This window comes from Halichoerus grypus, chromosome 4 (assembly GCF_964656455.1).
Source record: "Halichoerus grypus chromosome 4, mHalGry1.hap1.1, whole genome shotgun sequence".
In the NCBI taxonomy this organism is placed as follows: domain Eukaryota; kingdom Metazoa; phylum Chordata; class Mammalia; order Carnivora; family Phocidae; genus Halichoerus; species Halichoerus grypus.
The window spans coordinates 82,694,843-82,717,996 of record NC_135715.1 but is presented as its reverse complement, the minus strand read 5'-3'; the positions used below and the strand labels follow the sequence as shown (position 1 = coordinate 82,717,996).

The following is a 23,154-nucleotide window of genomic DNA, read 5'->3' as shown; positions in this document are numbered from 1 at the left end:
GAATAATGGTGGTGTCTGGTTGCTTACGAGAGTGGGGGGAGTTGAGGGTAGACAGTCAGGTGAGGATGCGAGGGTGCTGGCCCAGCCCACAGAGGAGACAGGTGACAATGCAGCATCTCATGACAGGTCTCATGAACCATCTGACTACCGGATCCTGCTCGGGTACCATCAGCTCCAACATCCCACTGAGCATAGCCGGCAGATGACAGTGTATCAACTCATTGTTCACAGTGAATTTAACAAGCGCTACTTCATGGGCAGCGACATCGCCCTGTTGCAACTGCATCTGTCTGTGAACTTTACTTCCCACATTCTCCCCGCCTGCCTCCCAGGGCCGACCACGAAGCTGCCCGCTCACAGCAGCTGCTGGATCACTGGCTGGGGGATGATCACCGAGGATGGTGAGTAGGGGTGGGACAGGCCGGGAGGGCAAGGGCCAAGGAGGAGGGAGGTGTGATGCCCATTGTAGCGCCCTTCCAGCCCGGAAACCATGTCCGTCTCAAGATTCAAGTTTCTTTCTGCCCATGGATCAAAAAGTCTGAGCATCGCTAAATTTCAGAATCAGGAACTTGGGTCCTTGGAATCCAAGCCATTCAGCATTCCACCCTGACTCCGAGGTCCTGCTAGGGACCATGTCAGGCCCCTCCAAGGCTTCACCAAACACCTCTTGGGCTTCCCCTGCCATGGAAGGTACATGGGGCAGCAGGAAGGAAATAAAAGCAGGCCTGCTTGCCAGCCTGGGAGGCGAAGTTGGGCTATTGACAGCTTAAGAACATTTTCCTCTGTGACTCTTATTTCCCCTCATCCATTACCTCAAGTAAAACTGGCCCATTTTGCCAGCTTGCTGGGCTGGTATATTTTTAGGCTGAGACAGGAGAAATGGTGGGTCTTTTGACACAATGGTGAATACTTTTGTCTTAGGAAAACATACTTTTGAGTGAAGAAACTAGAACGTACATTTGGCTGACCTGTAGGGTCATAGGTCTGCCATGATCTGGCGGAGTATCTCAGTGGTGGCACTGGGGGCAAGACTTGCTGCGCTGAGCCCCTGGCCCCTAACTGTCAGGCACAGTCTCTGGTCATGAGAACCGCCAGCTCTCTAGCACTTCCAGAGACAGCCTCCTGGGATGGACTATGGCTCCGTAAGGACCACGGGCAGAGCCAGGAGGGTTCTGCAAGACAGTCGGAGGCCAGGACTTGGGGCAGGAGGGGAAGGCACAGGCCAGAGCAGGAGAGACGGAGCCGATGGAGCCTGCAGCTCTGCAGCTTCCTCCACGCCCTCCCCTGACCACAGCCACGGGGCCGGGGCTGCCCCCGGGGACCCCCGAGAGCTGCACATGAGCAGCGCTGCCCGGGGGGGAGCTGTCCACGTGCCACTGTGCTGCCACATGCAAACACCAGTCAGCCCTGGGAGCCATGTGTGGACACAGAGGCCACATGGGGAGCCTCCCCAGACTAGCTGCCGCTTGAGGCTGGGCCATGTCTTCTCAGTCAGACTCCCTCAGCCCACCTGGCATCTCACGGGCACATCGGTGCCACCCAGCCCGGGCTCCCCGCTTCCACCCTCTGTGCTTCTACTTCTAGCTCTGCAGAGCTGCCCCGTCATTGTTTTCAAAATGTAAGGACACCCTTCAGTGGTTTCCCAGTGTGCTTAGCATGAAATCCGAACTGCCCGGCCTGGTGAGGAGGCCCTGCTTGCTCTGGACCCTGCTATGACCTGTCCTCACCTCGTACAACCCCCACTCTCACCTCATGCAGCCAAGTAGACCTCCCCCCCCGGCCCTTCCCGCTGCAGGCCCCTCACCTTTGCACTCCTCTCCGTCCTGCACGTCTTGTCCCCTCATCTTTGCAAGCCCTCTGAGAGACGCCCCAATCCTGTCAGCCAGAATCGGCAGCATGTCCATGAGCCGGCAAGGGGGAGAGGGAGCGAGCCTCCCTCCCAGGCTCCACCCCACATCTGACCTCTCCCCCACCCCCCTGCAGATTTCCTGGCCTCACCATTGCAGCTGCAGGAAGGAGAGGTTGGCATTGTTGACAGTGAGGTCTGTAAAATGTATTTCCAATCGCCAGACTCCAGCAGCAGTGAATATTCTATACACGAGGATATGTTTTGTGCCGGGGACCTCATGACAGGAAAGTCCATCTGCCGAGTAAGTGACATGGGCTCTGGGTGTCCTGTGGGAACTCAGGCTGCCCCTCTTCTCCTGTGGGGTCTGCCCCCGTCTGTCTTCTCTGAACCCTGCCCCAGCCCCCGACTTCCTCCTCCTAAGCCCAGCCCAGCCTCAAGTGTCAGAGCTGAAGCTCAGAAGTCCGCAAAGAGTGCTAGTTAATACCATACTGTGTTCTTTAAAAAAAACACTGTTGAAGCATAGCATACGTAGAAAAGGGCATAATTCACAAATGTGCTGTACAATGTAGTTTTAGAAATTGGCACACTCATGTAACCAGCACCCGAAGAGTCCTCCTCATACCGCCTTCCTGTCACTAACTCCCTGAGAGTAGCTCTGGCTTCTGAAGCTGCTGGAGATTTGTGTTGAGACTTACATACAGGGAATGAGATAGGATGCATCTTCACCTGGTCTCCTCCAGGCAAGGTTATGTTTGCAAGATTTATCCATCTTAGGTGTAGTTTACATCGTTCGTTTACTGCTATATGGTAACCCGCTGTGTGAACATACTATCCCTTTATCTATCCTTTCTAGTCTTGGTGGCATTTGGATAGTTTCCACCTGAGACCATTGCAGATAGATTTGCTATGAACATCCTAGCGAATATGTCTCAGTGCCCATGGGTTCACATTTGGGTGCGGTATAACCCTGGGAGTAGAATTACTGTGCCATGAGGTATGCAAGCTTCGTCTCTCAGAGGTGCTGGAGAGCAGCTTTCTAACCTGCTTGGTACCAGTTTGCACTCCCACCAGCAGTGGCTGAGAGTTGTCGTTGCTCCGTGTTGTCTCCAGTACTTCATGTTGCCTGCCATTTTCAATTTAACGATTGCATGTGATTTTTAATTTTATTTCTCTGGTGAATAATGGAGATAAGCACTTTTTCATATATATATTGCCTCTTTTAAAGAGTGTCTATTCATGGTTTTTGTCATTGTTTCTATGGGGTCGTGAGCCTTTCTTACTGAATAGGCCATGAGTATGTTATTGGACATACGTGTTAAGAATGTCTACTACTCTGTGGAATCCTCTGTTTTATGGTGGGGAAACTGAGACACAGAGAGAAGTGGATAGCCCAAGGTGAGGTAGCATGACAGTCAAACCTAGAACACCAATGCCCTCCTCTGGAGCTGTGGCCCCCACGGGCTTCCTCCTATAGCCCCCCTCCCTCTCCTGCTCCTTCTTGCTAGCTTTTGTCTCTCTCCTTGGCCATCACCCACCAGCTCAGAAACATACTGTTGTGATTCCCATCTTCAAACACCCTACATGCACCTTCTCTCCTCCCCAAACCCCTGCCCTGGGCCCTGATTCTCAGCCTGCCTTCCCAGCAGGGCTCACCCCGGTGGCGTCTGCACAGGCCCTCTCCAGCTTGCTCCCTTCTCTTTCTTGCCTCAGCCCGTCCCATCAGGTTTTGTGCTTGCCCTTTCTCCACAGTCCTCCCATCAAGATAGCCAGATGCCTAGGTCTCACCTCTGACCTTCTCTCACCTGGTGCTCAGCCATGCACCTGCAACATCTCCCATCACACTCGGAGGGCAGGCCCTCCTCTGTCACCTGCTCTCTTTGACCTCTTTCTGACCTCCGCACACCAAGGACCCACCACTCCGCCCTATCCTGCTTTCCTTGCCTTGCTCCATTTTTACCTTAGTTGGAGGGAAAAGGCCAGATATGCCAAATCCTGTGCCTCAGCCTTTCTCTCTTGTCTTTATCATACTCTCTCTGCTCGAAGTAGTGTCCTGACTGGGCTCCCTGTGCTGATTTCTGCCCTACCACTGGCTGTGCTTCACCCAGCCCCGGAACGTCCTACCATCCTTCTAGAATCTGGACCAGGGCACATTACTTCCCTGCTGAGTGTCCTTCAGTGTCTCATCACCCCGACCCTCCCAGCTGACAAGGGACTGGGACCTGGCCCTGTCGCTCCTTGGCCTCACCTATTCCAAGCAGGCTGGCTACCTGTGACCGGATCTTCCTGGTCAAGCCTTGCGCATCCCTCCCATCTTGGCTCAGAGGCTCTCTGATGGCCCAGGTAGGGCAGCCCGTCTTGCCACTCACCACCCCCTGGCACCTCTGTTCCACATCTTACATCTGCAGATGTGTGTGATCTACTGTCTGTCTTCATTGTCCACGTCACTTCTGTGTCTCCTGCACACAGAGGGGACTCGGTCATGTTTATTCAACAGAAGGCTGGAAGGATGCTGTGTTTCCTTGGTCCCTACTTCTTAGACCATGACATGGAAGCATTATGCCCCATGGTGGCAGGTGCCTTCCTGCCTTGGAGCCCTGAGCTCCGAGTCCCCAGCATTCTTCTGGGACCCCTTGGGCACCCTGCCATTCTGACCACCCTACCAGTCCAGGCTCAGGCATCACTTCTTTTCCTCGGACACATCTCACAGATTGCATTTTCTCAAGAAGCTCAGCAAAGAATTAGAGGGAAAACTAGAGACCTTAATAAGTCCAAAAACAAAGGCTCAGTTGGGATGCAGTCCTGGGCTGCGGATTCAGCCAGAGGCCTGCAGGCCCCATGGGACTTCGGGTGCTACCTTCTCTCCCATAGAGCTGCAAGCACAAAGGGCTGGCATCCAACACCTGGAGCCCCCCTGTACATTCTCATAGGCCTGTGACTGTCAGTCTAGGGTCCCTCCAGAGCTTTGTGAGTTGAGCTCCAGAGCCTACCCTTGAGATTTTGATCGAAGAGGTCTGCAGTGGGACCCTGTGTCTGGACTTTTCAAATGCTTCAGGTGATTCTGATGAGAACCACTCACAGCCCACATGACATAAGGCTTCCTAAATTCCACTCTGGTGGAGGACAAGGGCACTGTCTTCACCCTGCCTAAAACATATGTGTCCCCCTTTACCTTAGTTCCCACAACTCATACTGCCTTTTTCCTCAGGGAGATTCTGGGGGCCCCCTGGTCTGCAAGCTGAACAGTAGTACTTGGTTTCTGATGGGGCTGTCTAGCTGGAGCCTGGCCTGCCGCTACCCCATAAGTCCCAGCGTCTTCACCAGGCTCACCTACTTCTCCAGCTGGATCAGTGAGAAGCAGAGGACCTCGCCCAATCCCGAACCTTCTTTTGCTCCTCCTCAGGAAAAACCTCCTATTTTGAGTGACTTCACTTCTCTGGGCGCCGTCCACAAGCCCAGCACCTGCATAACCCTTGTGTCTTCACAGACCCTCCTCCTGCTGCTGATTTCCCTAAGGACTCTATGACAGACCCCATGGTGCCCCTCCTGGCCCACCCCCCACAAGCTTGTCTGCGTTAGTGCCAACGGGCTCTGCATTCTTCTTAACTGTGTCCATCTCTGAGCTCTCCTGTCCATCTGAGGTCTGCTGCAGGCCTGACAAAATAAAAATAATTAAAGGAGTTTCCCGCCCCTGTTTCGGACCTGTCAGAGCTACCATCCACCCCCACGCTATTGTTCTTCAAGCTCCTCAGCACAGGAAGATCTCCCTCCTCCCTGGAATAAGGGTGGGGAAGAGAGGGACACTCAGGGGCTTGCTGGCCATCCAGAGCTGAGCCACTAGCCTTGGGGAGTCTTCCAGAAGAGTTATCATGGCTTAGAGGCCAGAGTCTCACCTCATGGAGGAATTGGCATGCTCTGAGGTCATGTGGGTAGTAAATAGTAGACCAGAAATTCTAACCCAGATCTCTTCAAGGAGCTCAGAGGTCTTCCCTCTAATGCAGGCCATTCTCAGGCACCTCAAGGCCCTGTGTGACTTCCTTTCTCAGGTTACCTGTGAGAAGTATGATGAGAGGGTTGGGCTGACTGTCCCAAATGTGGCCCTGGTCAGTGGCAAGGAAAGATCCCTGATGTCAGGGCACAGAGCAGGTCTGCAGGGCCAGTGAGTCTGCAGCTGGGGGACAGGCTAAGAGTGCCAAGTGCCACTGCAATGGGTTTCACCAGCCCTGCCCTCAGGAGCTCCCAAACTAAAGGAGAAACTAAAGGTGATCCTGAAGTGGCCTGTAGCTGGGGGACGAGGGTAGGCCAATGAGAGGATGAGCTTGAAGAAGGCTTTGTACACGTTCTGCTCTTTTCCCATCCCATACCCTGTGACAAATGCTGCCTAGTATTTCTCAGGTGCCAGGATGCTGCAGCGTGGCCATGTCAGCTAGTGTGTAGGTCCACACAGCCACCTTGAGTACGTGCCCTCCATGCCCTTACTTCTATACCCCCACCCCCACTCCCACCCCCACCCCCATGCAGGGGGAGCACTACCTGGGGAGACTTGGTCCTTCCTCTGCTATTTCTTCTAAGGCTTTAAAGTTGAAGCCCTGGCTGTAGGAGTTGCCTGGCAGGTGGCAGTATGGAGGAGAGGTTAAGAGTGGCTTTTTGGTGCCTGGGGCCCTCTGCTTTGGGGTCACCCTCGCTTCTCCTTGAACTCAGCAGGACGTCTGTCCTTTGCTGGTGCATGGTACCAAACAGTGACAGAGTAGCTGCTAACCCCTGGGGAATATGAGCACACATGTGAAAATAATTATACACCTGTGAAGTATGATTGCCACATAAGAAATACAACAGACTGAACGTTACATATTATTTGAAATAGAATTATTGGAAGAGACTGACTCCAGATAATTAATAAACACAATAAATATCCTTCTGGATATAGGACAATATTGTTAGCAATAATACCCGAGACAAACCACAGGAAGAACCAAGTCAAAATATCGCATATAAAAATATAATGGTTGAATTAGAGGGCACAATAGATTGGGTAAATGGCAGGATAAACACAGGTCAGAGAAGCGTGCACTTGTGCTTTCTGCGGATGTTACGGAAGTATGGGCTCCGGAGCTGGCCCACTTAGAGCAGCATCATTGGTGGGGTTTCTTTATAAAAGAACTAATTACCAAGGTGTGCCTGGGGCATATGGAGAAGAGGAGGCTGGTGAAGGAGCCTGGCATAAGCAGCAGCAACAGAGCTTTTGTCACGCACCCCCCCCCCGCCCTTTTCACCCTCCCCCACTGTCTCCAGCACCCCCACCACCGCCAGCCCTAAGGGACAAGGGAGGGAAAATGAGGAGCAGGGACCAGCAGCTGAGGGACACAATAACTGAGGAAAGCTCACAAATAATGTTTTCATGGAAATAAACACTGTGACCACTTTAGTCCCTTCCTGAGATCTTAGCTGAGGCTCCCCACGGGCTGAACCCTTGCAGCCAGAGAACACTGGAGGCTGTCAGGCCTTTCTACTTCCCACTTCCACCCCACAGAAGGAATGGGATGGGTTTGTCTGGAGGGACAGACAGGAGGTAACTGCTATAGGGGGACTAGATTACTAGATTCCACTCTAATGCTTAAAAAGAGAAATGAAAAGTATTCACTAATTCATTAAAATAACCTTCATGGGGCACCTGGCTGGCTCGGTTGGTGGAGTATACGACACTTTTTTTTTTTAACATTTTTTTATTTAAATTCAATTAATGAACATGTAATGTATTATTGGTTTTAAAGGTAGAGAACTGTGATTCATCAGTCTTATATACTACCCAGTGCTCATTACATCACATGCCCTCCTTAATGTCCATCACCAGTTACCTCATCCCTTCACCCCCCTCCACTCCAGCAACCCTCAGTTTGTCTCCTATGATTAAGAGACTATTATGGTTTGTCTCTCTCTAGTTTTGTCTTATTTATGTTTTCTTAACTTTCCCTATAATCCTCTGTTTTGTTTCTTAAATTCCACATATCAGTGAGATCATATGACAGTTGTCTTTCTCTGATTGACTTATTTTGCTTAGCATAATACACTCTAGTTCCATCCATGTCATTGCAAATGGTAAGATTTCAATTTTTTGAAGGCTGCATAATATTCCATTGTATATATATACCACAACACCATTATCCATTCATCTGTCGATGGACATCTGGGCTCTTTCCCTAGTTTGGCTATTGTGGACATTGCTGTTATAAACAGTGGGGTCTAGGTGCCCCTTCAGATCACTCATTTGTATCTTTGCAGTAAATACCCAGTAGTGGAATTCCTGGGTCATAGGGTAGCTCTCTTTTCAACTTTTTGAGGAACTTCCATACTGTTTTCCAGAGTGGCTGTACCAGCTTGCATTCCCACCAGAAGTTTTGGAGGGTTCCCCTTTTTCTGCATCCTCGCCAATATCTGTTGTTTCCTGACTTGATAATTTTAGCCATTCTAAGAGGTGTGAGGTGGTATCTCTCTGTGGTTTTGATTTGTATTTCCCTGATGCCGAGTGATGTTAAGTACTTTTTCATATGTCTGTTCGCCATTTGTATGCCTTATTTGGAGAAATGTCTGTTCATGTCTTCTGCCCATTTCTTGATTGGATTATTTTTTCTTTGGGTGTTGAGTTTGAGAAGTTCTTTATAGATTTTGGACACTAGCCCTTTATCTGGTATGTCATTTGTAAATATCTTCTCCCATTCTGTTGATTGTCTTTTGGTTTTGTCGACTGCTTCCTTTGCTGTGCAAAAGATTTTTATCTTGATGAAGTCCTGATGGTTCATTTTTGCCTTTGTTTCCCTTGCCTTTGGAGATGTATCTAGCAAGAAGTTGCTGCAGCCAAGGTCAAAGAGGTTGCTGCCTATGTTTTCCTCTAGGATTTTGATGGAGTCCTGTCTCACATTTAGGTCTTTCATCCATTTTGAGACTATTTTTGTGTGTGGTGTGAGGAAATGGTCCAGTTTCTTTCTTCTGCATGCGGCTGTCCAATTTTCCCAACACCATTTGTTGAAGAGACTGTCTTTTTTCCATTGGATATTCTTTCCTTCTTTGTCAAATATTAGTTGACCATAGAGTTTAGGGTCCATTTCTGGGTTTTCTATTCTGTTCCATTGGTCTATGTGTCCATTTTTTTGCCAGTACCATACTGCCTTGATGATTACAGCTTTGTAATAGAGCTTGAAGTCCGGAATTGTGATGCTACCAGTTTTGGTTTTCTTTTTCAACATTCCTTTGGCTATTCGGGGTCTTTTCTGGTTCCTTACAAATCTTAGGACTATTTGTTCCAGCTCTGTGAAAAAAGTTGATGGTGTTTTGATACGGATTGCATTGAATGTGTAGATTGCTCCAGGTAGCATAGACTTTTTCACAGTATTTGTTCTTCCAATCCATAAACATGGAATGTTTTTCCATTTCTTTGTGTCTTCCTCCATTTCTTTCATAGGTGTTCTATAGTTTTCTGAGTACACATCCTTTGTCTCTGTGGGTAAGCTTATTCTTGGTATCTTATGGTTTTGGGCGCAATTGTAAATGGGATTGACTCTCTTTTTTCTGTCTCATTGTTAGTGTATAGGAATGCAATTGATTTCTGTACATGATTTTATATCCTGCCACTTTGCTGAATTCCTGTTGAGTTCTAGAATTTTGGGGTGGAGACTTTCAGGTTTTCTACATAGAGTATCATGTCACCTGCGAAGAGTGAGAGTTTGCTTCTTCTTCGCTGATTCGGGTGTCTTTTATTTCTTTTTGGTGTCTGATTGCTGAGGCTAGGACTTCTAGTACTATGTTGAACAACAGTGGTGATAGTGGACATCCCTGCTGTGTTCCTGACCTTAGTGGAAAAGCTCTCAGTTTTTCCCCAATGAGAATGATATTTGCTGTGGGTTTTATAGATGGCTTTTATGATATTGAGGTATGTTCCCTCTATCCTTACACTGAGAAGAGTTTTAATCAAGAAAGAATGTTGTACCTTGTCAATGCTTTTTTATGCATTTATTGAGAGGATTTTATGGTTCTTGTCTTTTCTTTTATTTACATAATGTATCACATTGATTGATCTTCGGATGTTAAACCACCCTTGCAGCCCAGGAATAAATCCCATTTGGTCGTGGTGAATAATCCATTTAATGTAGTGTTGGATCTTATTGGCTAGTATTTTGGTGAGAATTTTTGCATCCATGTTAATCAGGGATATTGGTCTGTAATTTTCCTTTTTGGTGGGGTCTTTGTCTGGTTTTGGGATCAAGGTAATGCTGGACACAGAGATGCCTGGGTGGCTCTGTCAGTTAAGCTTCTGCCCTCAGCTCAGGTCATGATCCTGGAGTCCCAGGATTGAGTCCCGCATCAGGTTCCCTGCTCAGCGGGGAATCTGCTTCTCCCTCTGACCCTCCCCCCTCTCATGCTCTCTCTCCCTCTCTCTCAAATAAATAAAATCTTTTTTTTTAAATAAATAAAATCTTAAAAAAAAAAAAAGTAATCCTGGCCATATAGGAAGAGTTTGGAAGTTTTCCTTCCATTTCTATTTTTTACAACAGTTTCAGAAGAATACGTATTATTACTTCTTTAAATATTTGGTAGAATTCCCCTGGGAAGCCATCTGGCCCTGGGCTCTTTTTTGTTGGGAGAGTTTTAATTACTGCTTCAATTTCCTTGCTGGTTATGGGTCTGTTCAGGTTTTCTATTTCTTCCTGTTTCAGTTTTGGTAGCTCATGCATCTCTGGGAATGCATCCATTTATTCCAGATGGCCTAATTTGTTGGCATATAGTTGCTCATAATATATTCTTATAATTGTATTTCTTCAGTGTTGGTTATGATCTCTATTTTTTCATTCTTGATTTTATTTATTTGAGTGCTTTCTCTTTTCTTTTTGATAAGTCTGGCCAGGGGTTTATCGGTCTTATTCATTCTTTCAAAGAATGAGCCCCTAGTTTCATTGGTCTGTTCTACTGTTCTTTTGCTATTTCATTGATTTCTGCTCTAATCTTTATTATTTCTCTACTCCTCCTGGGTGTAGGCTTTATTTGCTGTTCTTTCTCCAACTCCTTTAGGTGTAGGGTTAGGTTGTGTATTTGAGACCTTTCTTGTTTCTTGGGAAAGTCTTGTATTGCTATATACTTCCCCCTTAGGACAACCTTTGCTGCATCCCAAAGATTTTGAACAGTTGTTTCCATTTTCATTTGTTTTCATGAATTTTAAAATTCTTCTTTAATTTCGTGGTTGACCCATTCATTCATTAATAGGATGCTCTTTAGCCTCCATGTACTTGTGTTTTTTCAAAATTTCTTCTTGTTTTTTTTGTTTTGTTTTGTTTTTTAAATTTTATTATGTTATGTTAGTCACCATACAATACATCATTAGTTTTTGATGTGGTGATCCACGATCCATTGTTTTCATATAACACCCAGTGCTCCATTCAGTACGTGCCCTCCTTAATACCCATCACCGGGCTAACCAATCCCCCCTCCCCTCTCCCCTCTAAAACCCTGTTTGTTTCTCAGAGTCCATAGTCTCTCATGGTTCATCTCTCCCTCCAATTCCCACCCCCCTCATGTTTCCCTTCCTTCTAATGTCCTCCGTGCTATTCCTTATGTTCCACAAATAAGTGAAACCATATGATACTTGACTTTCCCTGCTTGACTTATTTCACTTAGCATAATCTCCTCCAGTCCCATCCATGTTGATGTAAAAGTCGGGTATCCTTCCTGATGGCTGAGTAATATTCCATTGTATATATGGACCACATCTTCTTTATCCATTCATCTGTTGAAGGGCATCTCGGCTCTTTCCACAGTTTGGTTATTGCGGACATTGCAGCTATGAACATTGGGGTGCATATGGCCCTTCTTTTCACTACATCTGTGTCTTTGGGGTAAATATGCAGAAGTGCAATTGCTGGGTCATAGGGTAGCTCTATTTTTAATTTTTGAGGAACCTCCAGCCTGTTTTCCAAAGTGGCTGTACCAACTTGCATTCCCACCAACAGTGTAAGAGGGTTCCCCTTTCTTCACAACCTCTCCAACATTTGTTGTTTCTTTCCCTGTCCATTTTTCCCATTCTAATTGGTGTAAGGTGGTATCTCAATGTGGTTTTGATTTGAATTTCCCTGATGGCTAATGATGATGAACATTTTTTCATGTGTCTGTTAGCCATTTGTATGTCTTCTTCAGAGAAGTGTCTTTTCATATCTTCTGCCCACTTTTTGACTTATTATTTGTTTTTAGAGTGTTGAGTTTGAGAAGTTCTTTATAGATCTTGGATACCAGCCCTTTATCTGTAGTGTCATTTGCAAATATTTTCTCCCATTCTGTGGGTTGCCTCTTTGTTGTGTTGACTGTTTCCTTTGCTGTGCAGAAGCTTTTTATCTTGATGAAGTCCCAAAAGTTCATTTTTGCTTTTGTTTCACTAGCTTTTGGAGATGTATCTTGAAAGAAGTTGCTGTGGCCGATGTCAAAGAAGTTACTGCCTATGTTCTCCTCTAGGATTTTGATGGATTCCTGTCTCACATTGAGGTCTTTCATCCATTTTGAGTTTATCTTTGTGAATGGTGTTAGAGAATGGTCGAGTTTCATTCTTCTGCATGTGGCTGTCCAATTTTCCCAGTACCATTTATTGAAGAGACTGTCTTTTTTCCATTGCATGTTTTTTCCTGCTTTGTCAAAGATTATTTGACCATAGAGCAGAGGGTCCATATCTGGGTTCTCTATTCTGTTCCATTGGTCTATATGTCTGTTTTTGTGCCAGTACCATGCTGTCTTGGTGATCACAGCTTTGTAATATAGCTTGAAATCGGGCAACGTGATGCCCCCAGCTTTGTTTTTCTTTTTCAACATTTCCTTGGCGATTTGGGGTCTTTTCTGATTCCATACAAATTTTAGGATTCCAGCACTTTGCAAAATGTCATTGGAATTTTGATCGGGATGGCATTGAAGGTATAGATTGCTCTGGGTAGCATAGACATTTTAATAATGTTTATTCTTCAGATCCATGAGCATGGAATATTTTTCCATCTTTTTGTGTCTTCTTCAATTTCTTTCATGAGTGTTCTGTAGTTCCTAGAATATAGATCCTTTACCTCTTTGATTAGGTTTATTCCAAGGTATCTTATGGTTTTTGGTGCTATTGTAAATGGAATCGTTTCTCTAATTTCTTTTTCTACAGTTGCGTTGTTAGTGTATAAGAAAGCAACTCATTTCTGTGCATTGATTTTGTATCCTACCACATTACTGAATTGCTGGATGAGTTCTAGTAATTTGGGGGTGGAGTCTTTTGGGTTTTCCACATAAAGTATCATGTCGTCTGTGAAAAGAGAGAGTTTGACTTCTTCTTTGCCAATTTGAATACTTTTTATTTCTTTTTGTTGTCTGATTGCTGTTGCTAGGACTTCTAGTACTATGTTGAGCAATAGTGGCGAGAGTGGGCATCCTTGACGTGTTCCTGATCTTAAGGGAAAGGCTCTCAGCTTTTCCCCATTGAGGATGAAATTCGCTGTGGGTTTTTCATAGATGGATTTTATGAACTTGAGGAATGTTCCCTCTATCCCTAGACTCTGAAGAGTTTTAATCAGGAAAGGATGTTGTATTTTGTCAAATGCTTTTTCAGCATCAATTGAGAGGACCATATGGTCCTTCTCCCTCTTCTACTTTTTTTTTTTCTTTTAAAAAATTTATTGTTATGTTAATCACCATACATTACATCATTAGTTTTTGATGTAGTGTTCCATGATTCATTGTTTGCGTGTAACACCCAGTTCTCCATTCAATACGTGCCCTCTTTAATACCTATCACCAGGCTAACCCATCCTCCCACCCCTCCTCCCCTCTAGAACCCTCAGTTTGTTTCTCAGAGTCCATAGTCTCTCATGGTTCATCTCCCCCTCCGATTTCCCCACCTTCAATTTTTCCCTTCCTACTATCTTCCTTTTTTTTTTTTAACATATAATGTATTATTTGTTTCAGAGGTACAGGTCTGTGATTCATCAGTCTTACACAATTCACAGCGCTCACCATAGCACATACCCTCCCCAATGTCTATCACCCAGCCACCCCATCCCTCCCACACCCCAACCACTCCAGCAACCCTCAGTTTGTTTCCTGAGATTAAGAATTCCTCCTATCAGTGAGATCATATGATACATGTCTTTCTCTGACTGACTTATTTCGCTCAGCATAATACCCTCCAGTTGCATCCACATCACTGCAAATGGCAAGATTTCATTCCTTTTAATGACTGCATAATATTCCATTGTATATATATACCACATCTTCTTTATCCATTCATCTGTCCATGGACATCTGGGCTCTTTCCATAGTTTGGCTATTGTGGACATTGCTGCTATAAACATCGGGGTGCACATACCCCTTCGGATCCCTACATTTGTATCTTTGGGGTAAATACCCAGTAGTGCAACTGCTGGGTCATGTGGTAGCTCTCTTTTCAACTTTTTGAGGAACCTCCATACTGTTTTCCAGAGTGGCTGCACCAGCTTGCATTCCCACCAACAGTGTAGGAGGGTTCCCCTTTCTCCACATCCCCGCCAATATCTGTCATTTCCTGACTTGTTAATTTTAGCCATTCTGACTGGTGTGAAGTGGTATCTCACTGAGGTTTTGATTTGGATTTCCCTGATGCTGAGCGATGTTGAGCACTTTTTCATGTGTCTGTTGGCCATTTGGATGTCTTTTTTGGAAAAATGTCTGTTCATGTCTTCTGCCCATTTCTTTTTCTTTTTTTTTAATTTTTTTTATTGTTATGTTAATCCCTATACATTATATCATTAGTTTTAGATATAGTGTTCCATGATTCATTGTTTGTGCATAACACCCAGTGCTCCATGCAGAACGTGCCCTCCCCAATACCCATCACCAGGCTAACCCATCCTCCCACCCCCCTCCCCTCTAGAACCCTCAGTTTGTTTTTCAGAGTCCATCGTCTCTCATGGTTCTTCTCCCCCTCCGATTCCCCCCCTTCATTCTTCCCCTCCTGCTACATTCTTCTTCTTCTTTCTTTCTTTCTTTCTTAACATATATTGCATTATTTGTTTCAGAGGTACAGATCTGAGATTCAACAGTCTTGCACAGTTCACAGCGCTTACCAGAGTACACACCCTCTCCAGTGTCCATCACCCAGTCACCACATCACTCCCACCCCACACCCCACTCCAGCAACCCTCAGTTTGTTTCCTGAGATTAAGAATTCCTCATATCAGTGAGGTCATATGATACATGTCTTTCTCTGATTGACTTATTTCGCTCAGCATAATACCCTCCAGTTCCATCCACGTCGTTGCAAATGGCAAGATCTCATTCCTTTTGATGGCTGCATAATATTCCATTGTATATATATACCACATCTTCTTTATCCATTCATCTGTTGATGGACATCTTGGCTCCTTCCACAGTTTGGCTATTGTGGACATTGCTGCTATAAACATCGGGATGTACGTACCCTTTCGGATCCCTACTTTTGTATCTTTGGGGTAAATACCCAGGAGTGCAATTGCTGGATCATATCGTAGCTCTATTTTCAACTTTTTGAGGAACCTCCATACTGTTTTCCAGAGTGGCTGCACCAGCTTGCATTCCCACCAACAGTGTAGGAGGGTTCCCCTTTCTCTGCATACCCGCCAACATCTGTCATTTCCTGACTTGTTAATTTTAGCCATTCTGACTGGTGTGAGGTGGTATCTCATTGAGGTTTTGATTTGGATTTCCCTGATGCCAAGCGATGCTGAGCACTTTATCATGTGTCTGTTGGCCATTTGGATGTCTTCTTTGGAAAAATGTCTGTTCATGTCTTCTGCCCATTTCTTGATTGGATTCTTTGTTCTTTTGGTGTTGAGTTTGATGAGTTCTTTATAGATTTTGGATACTAGCCCTTTATCTGATATGTCATTTGCAAATATCTTCTCCCATTCTGTCAGTTGTCTTTTGGTTTTGTTGACTGTTTCCTTTGCTTTGCAAAAGCTTTTTATCTTGATGAAGTCCCAATAGTTCATTTTTGCCCTTGCTTCCCTTGCCTTTGGTGATGTTTCTAGGAAGAAGTTGCTGTGGCTGAGGTCGAAGAGGTTGCTGCCTGTGTTCTCCTTTAGGATTTCGATGGACTCCTGTCTCAAATTGAGGTCTTTCAACTATTTGGAGTCTATTTTTGTGTGTGGTGTAAGGAAATGGTCCAGTTTCATTCTTCTGCATGTGGCTGTCCAATTTTCCCAACACCATTTGTTGAAGAGACTGTCTTTTTTCCATTGGACATTCTTTCCTGCTTTGTCAAAGATTAGTTGACCATAGAGTTGAGGGTCCATTTCTGGGCTCTCTGTTCTGTTCCATTGATCTATGTGCCTGTTTTTGTGCCAGTACCATACTGTCTTGATGATGATAGCTTTGTAGTAGAGCTGGAAGTCCGGAATTGTGATGCCGCCAGCTTTGCTTTGCTTTTTCAACATTCCTCTGGCTATGCGGGGTCTTTTCTGGTTCCATACAAATTTTAGGATTATTTGTTCCATTTCTTTGAAAAAAGTGGATGGTATTTTGATAGGGATTGCATTGAATGTGTAGATTGCTCTAGGTAGCATTGACATCTTCACAATGTTTGTTCTTCCAATCCATGAGCATGGAACGTTTTTCCATTTCTTTGTGTCTTCCTCAATTTCTTTCATGAGTATATTATAGTTTTCTGAGTACAGATCCTTTGCCTCTTTGGTTAGATTTATTCCTAGGTATCTTATGGTTTTGGGTGCAATTGTAAATGGGATCGACTCCTTAATTTCTCTTTCTTCTGACTTGGTGTATAGGAATGCCACTGACTTCTGTGCATTGATTTTATATCCTGCCACTTGACTGAATTCCTGTATGAGTTCTAGCAGTTTTGGGGTGGAGTCTTTGGGATTTTCCACATAAAGTATCATATCATCTGCAAAGAGTGAGAGTTTGACTTCTTCTTTGCCAGTTTGGATGCCTTTTATTTCTTTTTGTTGTCTGATTGCTGTGGCTAGGACTTCCAATACTATGTTGAATAGCAGTGGTGATAGTGGACATCCCTGCCGTGTTCCTGACCTTAGGGGGAAAGCTCTCAGTTTTTCCCCATTGAGAATGATATTTGCTGTAGGCTTTTCATAGATGGCTTTTATGATATTGAGGTATGTACCCTCTATGCCTATACTCTGAAGAGTTTTGATCAAGAAAGGATGCTGTACTTTGTCAAATGCTTTTTCTGCATCTATTGAGAGGATCATATGATTCTTGTTCTTTCTTTTGTTAATGTATTGTATCACGTTGATTGATTTGCGGATGTTGAACCAACCTTGCAGCCCAGGGATAAATCCCACTTGGTCGTGGTGAATAATCCTTTTAATGTACTGTTGGATCCTATTGGCTAGTATTTTGTTGAGAATTTTTGCATCCATGTTCATCAGGGATATTGGTCTGTAGTTCTCCTTTTTGATGGGGTCTTTGTCTGGTTTTGGGATCAAGGTAATGCTGGCCTCATAAAATGAGTTTGGAAGTTTTCCTTCCATTTCTATTTTTTGGAACAGTTTCAGAAGAATAGGTATTAATTCTTCTTGAAATGTTTGGTAGAATTCCCCTGGGAAGCCATCTGGCCCTGGGCTTTTGTGTTTTGGGAGATTTTTGATGACTGCTTCAATTTCCTTAGTGGTTATAGGTCTGTTCAGGTTTTCTATTTCTTCCTGGTTCAGTTTTGGTAGTTGATACACCTCTAGGAATGCATCCATTTCTTCCAGGTTATCTAATTTGCTGGCATAGAGTTGCTCATAATATGTTCTTATAATTGTTTGTATTTCTTTGGTGTTGGTTGTGATTTCTCCTCTTTCATTCATGATTTTGTTGATTTGGGTCATTTCTCTTTTCTTTTTGATAAGTCTGGCCAGGGGTTTATCAATCTTGTTAATTCTTTCAAAGAACCAGCTCCTAGTTTCGTTGATCTGTCCTACTGTTCTTTTGGTTTCTATTTCATTGATTTCTGCTCTGATCTTTATTATTTCTCTTCTCCTGCTGGGTTTAGGCTTTATTTGCTGTTCTTTCTCTAGCTCCTTTAGGTGTAGGGTTAGGTTGTGTACTTGAGACCTTTCTTGTTTCTTGAGAAAGGCTTGTATTGCTATATACTTTCCTCTTAGGAATGCCTTTGCTGTATCCCAAAGATTTTGAATAGTTGTGTTTTCATTTTCATTGGTTTTCATGAATTTTTTTAATTCTTCTTTAATTTCCTGGTTGACCCATTCATTCTTCAGTAGGATGCTCTTTAGCCTCCATGTATTTGAGTTCTTTCTGACTTTCCTCTTGTGATTGAGTTCTAGTTTCAAAGCATTGTGGTCTGAAAATATGCAGGGAATGATCCCAATCTTTTGGTACCAGTTGAGACCTGATTTATGACCTAGGATGTGATCGATTCTGGAGAATGTTCCATGGGCACTAGAGAAGAATGTGTATTCCTTTGCTTTGGGATGGAATGTTCTGAATATGTCTGTGAAGTCCATTTGGTCCAGTGTGTCATTTAAAGTCTTTATTTCCTTGTTCATCTTTTGCTTAGACGATCTGTCCATTTCAGTGAGGGGGTGTTAAAGTCCCCCACTATTATTGTATTGTTGTCGATGTGTTTCTTTGCTTTTGTTATCAATTGCCTCAACATGGCTGCTCCCATGTTAGGGCCATAGATATTTACAATTGTTAGATCTTCTTGTTGGATAGACCCTTTAAGTAGGATATAGTGTCCTTCCTCATCTCTTATTACAGTCTTTGGTTTAAAATCTAATTTGTCTGATATAAGGATTGCCACCCCAGCTTTCTTTTGGTGTCCATTAGCATGGTAAATGGTTTTCCACCCCCTCACTTTCAATCTGGGGGTGTCTTTGGGTCTAAAATGAGTCTCTTGCAGACAGCATATCGATGGGTCTTGTTTTTTAATCCAATCTGATAACCTGTGTCTTTTGATTGGGGCATTTAGCCCATTTACATTCAGGGTAACTATTGAAAGATAGGAATTTAGTGCCATTGTATTGCCTGTAAAGTGACTGTTACTGTATATTGTTTCTGTTCCTTTCTGGTCTATGTTGCTTTTAGGCTCTCTCTTTGCTTAGAGGACCCCTTTCAAGATTTCTTGTAGGGCTGGTTTCGTGTTTGCAAATTCATTTAGTTTTTGTTTGTCCTGGAAGCTTTTTATCTCTCCTTCAATTTTCAATGAGAGCCTAGCTGGATACTATTCTTGGCTGCATATTTTTCTCATTTAGTGCTCTGAATATGTCCTGCCAGTCCTTTCTGGCCTGCCAGGTCTCTGTGGATAAGTCTGTTGCCAATCTAATGTTTCTACCATTGTAGGTTACAGATCTCTTCTCCTGAGCTGCTTTCAGGATTTTCTCTTTGTCTCTGAGACTCGTAAGTTTTACTATTAGATGTCGGGGTGTTGACCTATTTTTATTGATTTTGAGAGGGGTTCTCTGTGCTTCCTGGATTTTGATGCCTGTTTCCTTCCCCAAATTAGGGAAGTTCTCTGCTATAATTTGCTCCATTATACCTTCTGCCCCTCTCTCTCTTTCTTCTTCTTCTGGGATCCCAATTATTCTAATGTTGTTTTGTCTTATGGTATCGTTTATCTCTCGAATTCTGCCCTCGTGATCCAGTAGTTGTTTATCTCTCTTTTTCTCAGCTTCTTTATTTTCCATCATTTGGTCTTCTATCTCACTGATTCACTCTTCTGCCTCATTTATCCTAGCAGTTAGCGCCCCCATATTTGATTGCACCTCATTCATTAATAGCCTTTTTGATTTCTACTTGGTTAGATTTTAGTTCTTTTACTTCTCCAGAAAAGGTTTCTCTAATAACTTCCATGCTTTTTTCAAGCCCAGCTAGTATCTTTAAAGTGATGATTCTGAACTCTAGATCTGACATCGTACTAATGTCCGTATTGAGTAGGTCCCTGGCAGTCGGTACTACCTCTTGTTCTTTTTGTTGAGGTGATTTTTTCCGTCTTGTCATTTTGTGCAGAGGAGAATAGATTAATGAGAGAACAAAATGCTAGCAGGGTAACAACGTCCCCAGAAAATATACTCTAAACATATCAGAAAAGACCTGAAGCAGTGGGAAAAGAAAGGGAAAGAGAGAAAAAAGAAAAAGAAATAAAAAAAGAAAAAAGAAAAAGATAAAGATAAAGATAAAAACAAACAAAAACAGAACAAAACAAAACAAAACAAAAACAGAATGTGATCAAATATGATCAGGCTGGTTTATAGATGAGTGCCACACACTAGATTTTGGGTGTATTTTGGTCTGTTAAAAGAAACTGCCTCCCAAAATTTTAAAGAAAGAAAAACTTATATATGTACAAAAATAAGGGTTGATATGATGAAGGGATGGAATATGACTGTAAACATGGAAATTATAAAAAATTTTATAAAAGGAATTGATAAGTTGTTTGAAAAAAGAAAGAAAAGGATTTAAAAAAAAAAAGAAAAAGGGAGAGAATGTGATCAGGCAGGGGAGTAGAAAAAAACCATACACTAGAGATTTAGAGTATATTTTGATCTGTTAGAAGAAACTATCTCAAATTTTTAAAGAGAGAACAACTTATATATATATGCCAAAAATACGGGTAACTACTATGAAGGGATAGAATATGACTCTAAAAATGAAAAATAAAAATGTTTTTTTTAAAAAAGGGATTGATAAGATGTTGGTTGAAAAAGGGAAAAGAAAAATTCAAAAAAAAAAAAAAAGAAAAAAGAAAAAAAAGACAGTTAAAAAAAAATAATTTACTTTGAAAGACTAAAGAATCATGGTAAAAAGGCCATGAATTCTATGTGCAGTATTCCCCTAGCGCTGGAGTTCTGCCGTTCTCACTGATCGGTAAACTTGGTCTTGGCTGGCTGTTCTCGCTGATCTTCTGGGGGAGGGGCCTGTTGCCATGGTTCCCAAATGTCTTTGCCGGAGGCGGAATTGCCCCGCCCTTGCCCGGTCCGGGCTAAGTAATCTGCTCGGGTTTGCTCTCGGGAGCTTTTGTTCCCTGCAAGCTTTCCGTACAGCTTTGGAGGCGGAGAGTGAAAATGGCGGCCTCCCAGTCTCCGCCCTGGAGGAGCCGAGAACTCGGGGTCCCGCTCCTCAGTGCGCCCCCAGAGAAAAGCAGTCAGTCACTCCCGTCTCCCCGGTCTCCGGTCGCACTCCGTGCTCACCCGGCCTGTGACCGAGCGTTTCTATCTCTGGCGCACGACCCCATGTGGAGTCTCCAAACCCAGCAGATCCCCGCGGTGCGCTCCCGCACCTCTCCTCCCGGGGGAAGGAGGTGAGTCTCCCCGGATCTGCCACTTGTTGGGTCCCTGCTGGAGGAGCAGTGGCCCGACTGTGCCGCGGATCACGGTTTATGGCAACCCCGAGCTGAGAGCCCGCGCCTGGGCTCCGTTTCTGCAGCCGGCTTCCCTGCTCCGATACCTGGGAGCTCTGCCGCACTCAGGCACCCCCGGTCTTTCTGTGACCCCGAGGGTCCTGAGACCACACTGTCCCGCGAGGGTTCCACCCCCCACTTAGCCACCAGAGTGACGTCCCTCAGCGGAGCAGACTTCTAAAAGTTCCGATTTTGTGCTCCATGGCTCTATCACTTGCCAGAAGTGGCCGACGGAGGCCCCTCCCCCGCTGTCTATCCTCCCGAATATCGCCTCAGATTCACTTCTCCACACGTCCTATCTTCCAGAAAGTGGTCGCTTTTCTGTTCAGAGAGTTGTTGCTATTCTTTTCTTCGATCTCCTGTTGAGTTTGTAGGTGTTCAGAATGGTTTGATCCCTATCCAGCTGAATTCCTGAGAGGAGAGGAAATCCAGGTCTCCTACTCCTCCGCCATCTTGCTCCGCCCCCCCCTTCTCCCTCTTCTTATTAATGTGTTCTATGACATTGATTGATTTGCGAATGTTGAACCACCCTTGAATCCCGGGGCTAAAAAGGATGATCCTTTTAATGTATTGTTGGGTCCTATTAGCTAGGATTTTGTTGAGGATTTTGGCATCCATATTCATCAGGGATATCAGTCTGAAATTCTCCTTTCTGATGGGGTCTTTGCCTGGTTTGGGGATTAAGGTAATGCTGGCCTCATAGAATGAGTTTGGAAGTTTTCCCTCTGTTTCTATTTTTTGAAACAGCTTCAGTAGAATAGGTATCATTTCCTCTTTGAATGTTTGGTAGAATTCCCCAGGGAATCCATCAGACCCTGGACTCTTGTTTTTTGGGAGGTTTTTGATCACTGCTTCAATCTCGTTACTGGTTATTGGCCTATTCAGGTTGTCAATTTCTTCCTGTTTCAGTCTTGGCAGCTTATAGGTTTCCAGGAAAGCCTCCATTTCATCCAGATTGCTCAGTTTATTGGCATATAGTTGTTGATAATAATTTCTCATAATTGTTTCTATTTCCTTGGTGTTAGTCGTGATCTCCCCCCTTCATTCATAATATTATTAATTTGGGTCCTTTCTCTTTTCTTTTGGATAAGGCTGGCCAGTGGTTTATTGATCTTATTAATTCTTTCAAAGAACCAACTTCTAGTTTCATTGATCTGATCTACTGTGCTTCTGGTTTCTAATTCATTGATCTCTGCTCTAATTTTAATTATTTCTCTTCTAATGCATGGCTTAGGCATCGTTTGTTGCTTTTTCTCTAGTTCTTTAAGGTGTAGAGTTAGTTGGTGAATTCGGGATTCTTCTGTTTTTTTGAGTGAGGCTTGGCTGGCTACGTATTTCCCCCTTAGGACCGCCTTTGCAGTATCCCATAGGTTTTGGACTGATGTGTTTTCGTTCTCATTGATTTCCATGAATTGTTTAAGTTCTTCTTTGATTTCTTGGTTGACCCTAACATTCTTGAGCAGAGTGGTCTTTAGCTTCCAAGTGTTTGAATTTCTGCCAAATTTTTTCTTGTGATTGAGTTCCAGTTTTAAAGCATTGTGGTCTGAGAATATGCAGGGAATAATCTCAATCTTTTGGTATCAGTTGAGACCTGATTTGTGACCCAGTATGTGGTCTATTCTGGAGAAAGTTCCATGTGCGCTCGAGAAGAATGAGTATTCTGTTGTTTTAGGGTGGAATGTTCTGTATATATCCATGAGGTTCATCTGGTCCAATGTATCATTCAAAGCTCTTGTTTCCTTGTTGATTTTCTGCTTAGATGATCTGTCCATTGCTGAGAGTGGAGTATTGAGGTCTCCTACAATTAACGTATTGTTATCAATATGACTCCTGATTTTGGTTAACAGTTGGCTTATGTAGATGGCTGCTCCCATGTTGGGGGCATAGATATTTACAGTTGTTAGATCTTCTTGTT

The 23,154-nt window shown here is 44.1% G+C and overlaps 1 protein-coding gene across 1 annotated transcript; it reads left to right on the top strand.

The window, feature by feature from the left end:
- Positions 1-202: 202 nt before the first annotated feature.
- LOC144381539 (serine protease 40-like) lies at positions 203-5,372 on the top strand. Its single transcript, XM_078070020.1, has 3 exons — positions 203-401; positions 1,984-2,150; positions 5,055-5,372. Exons 1-3 carry the CDS (start codon positions 203-205, stop codon positions 5,370-5,372), a joined length of 684 nt encoding a protein of 227 aa, XP_077926146.1.
- The last annotated feature ends 17,782 nt before the right edge of the window (positions 5,373-23,154 follow it).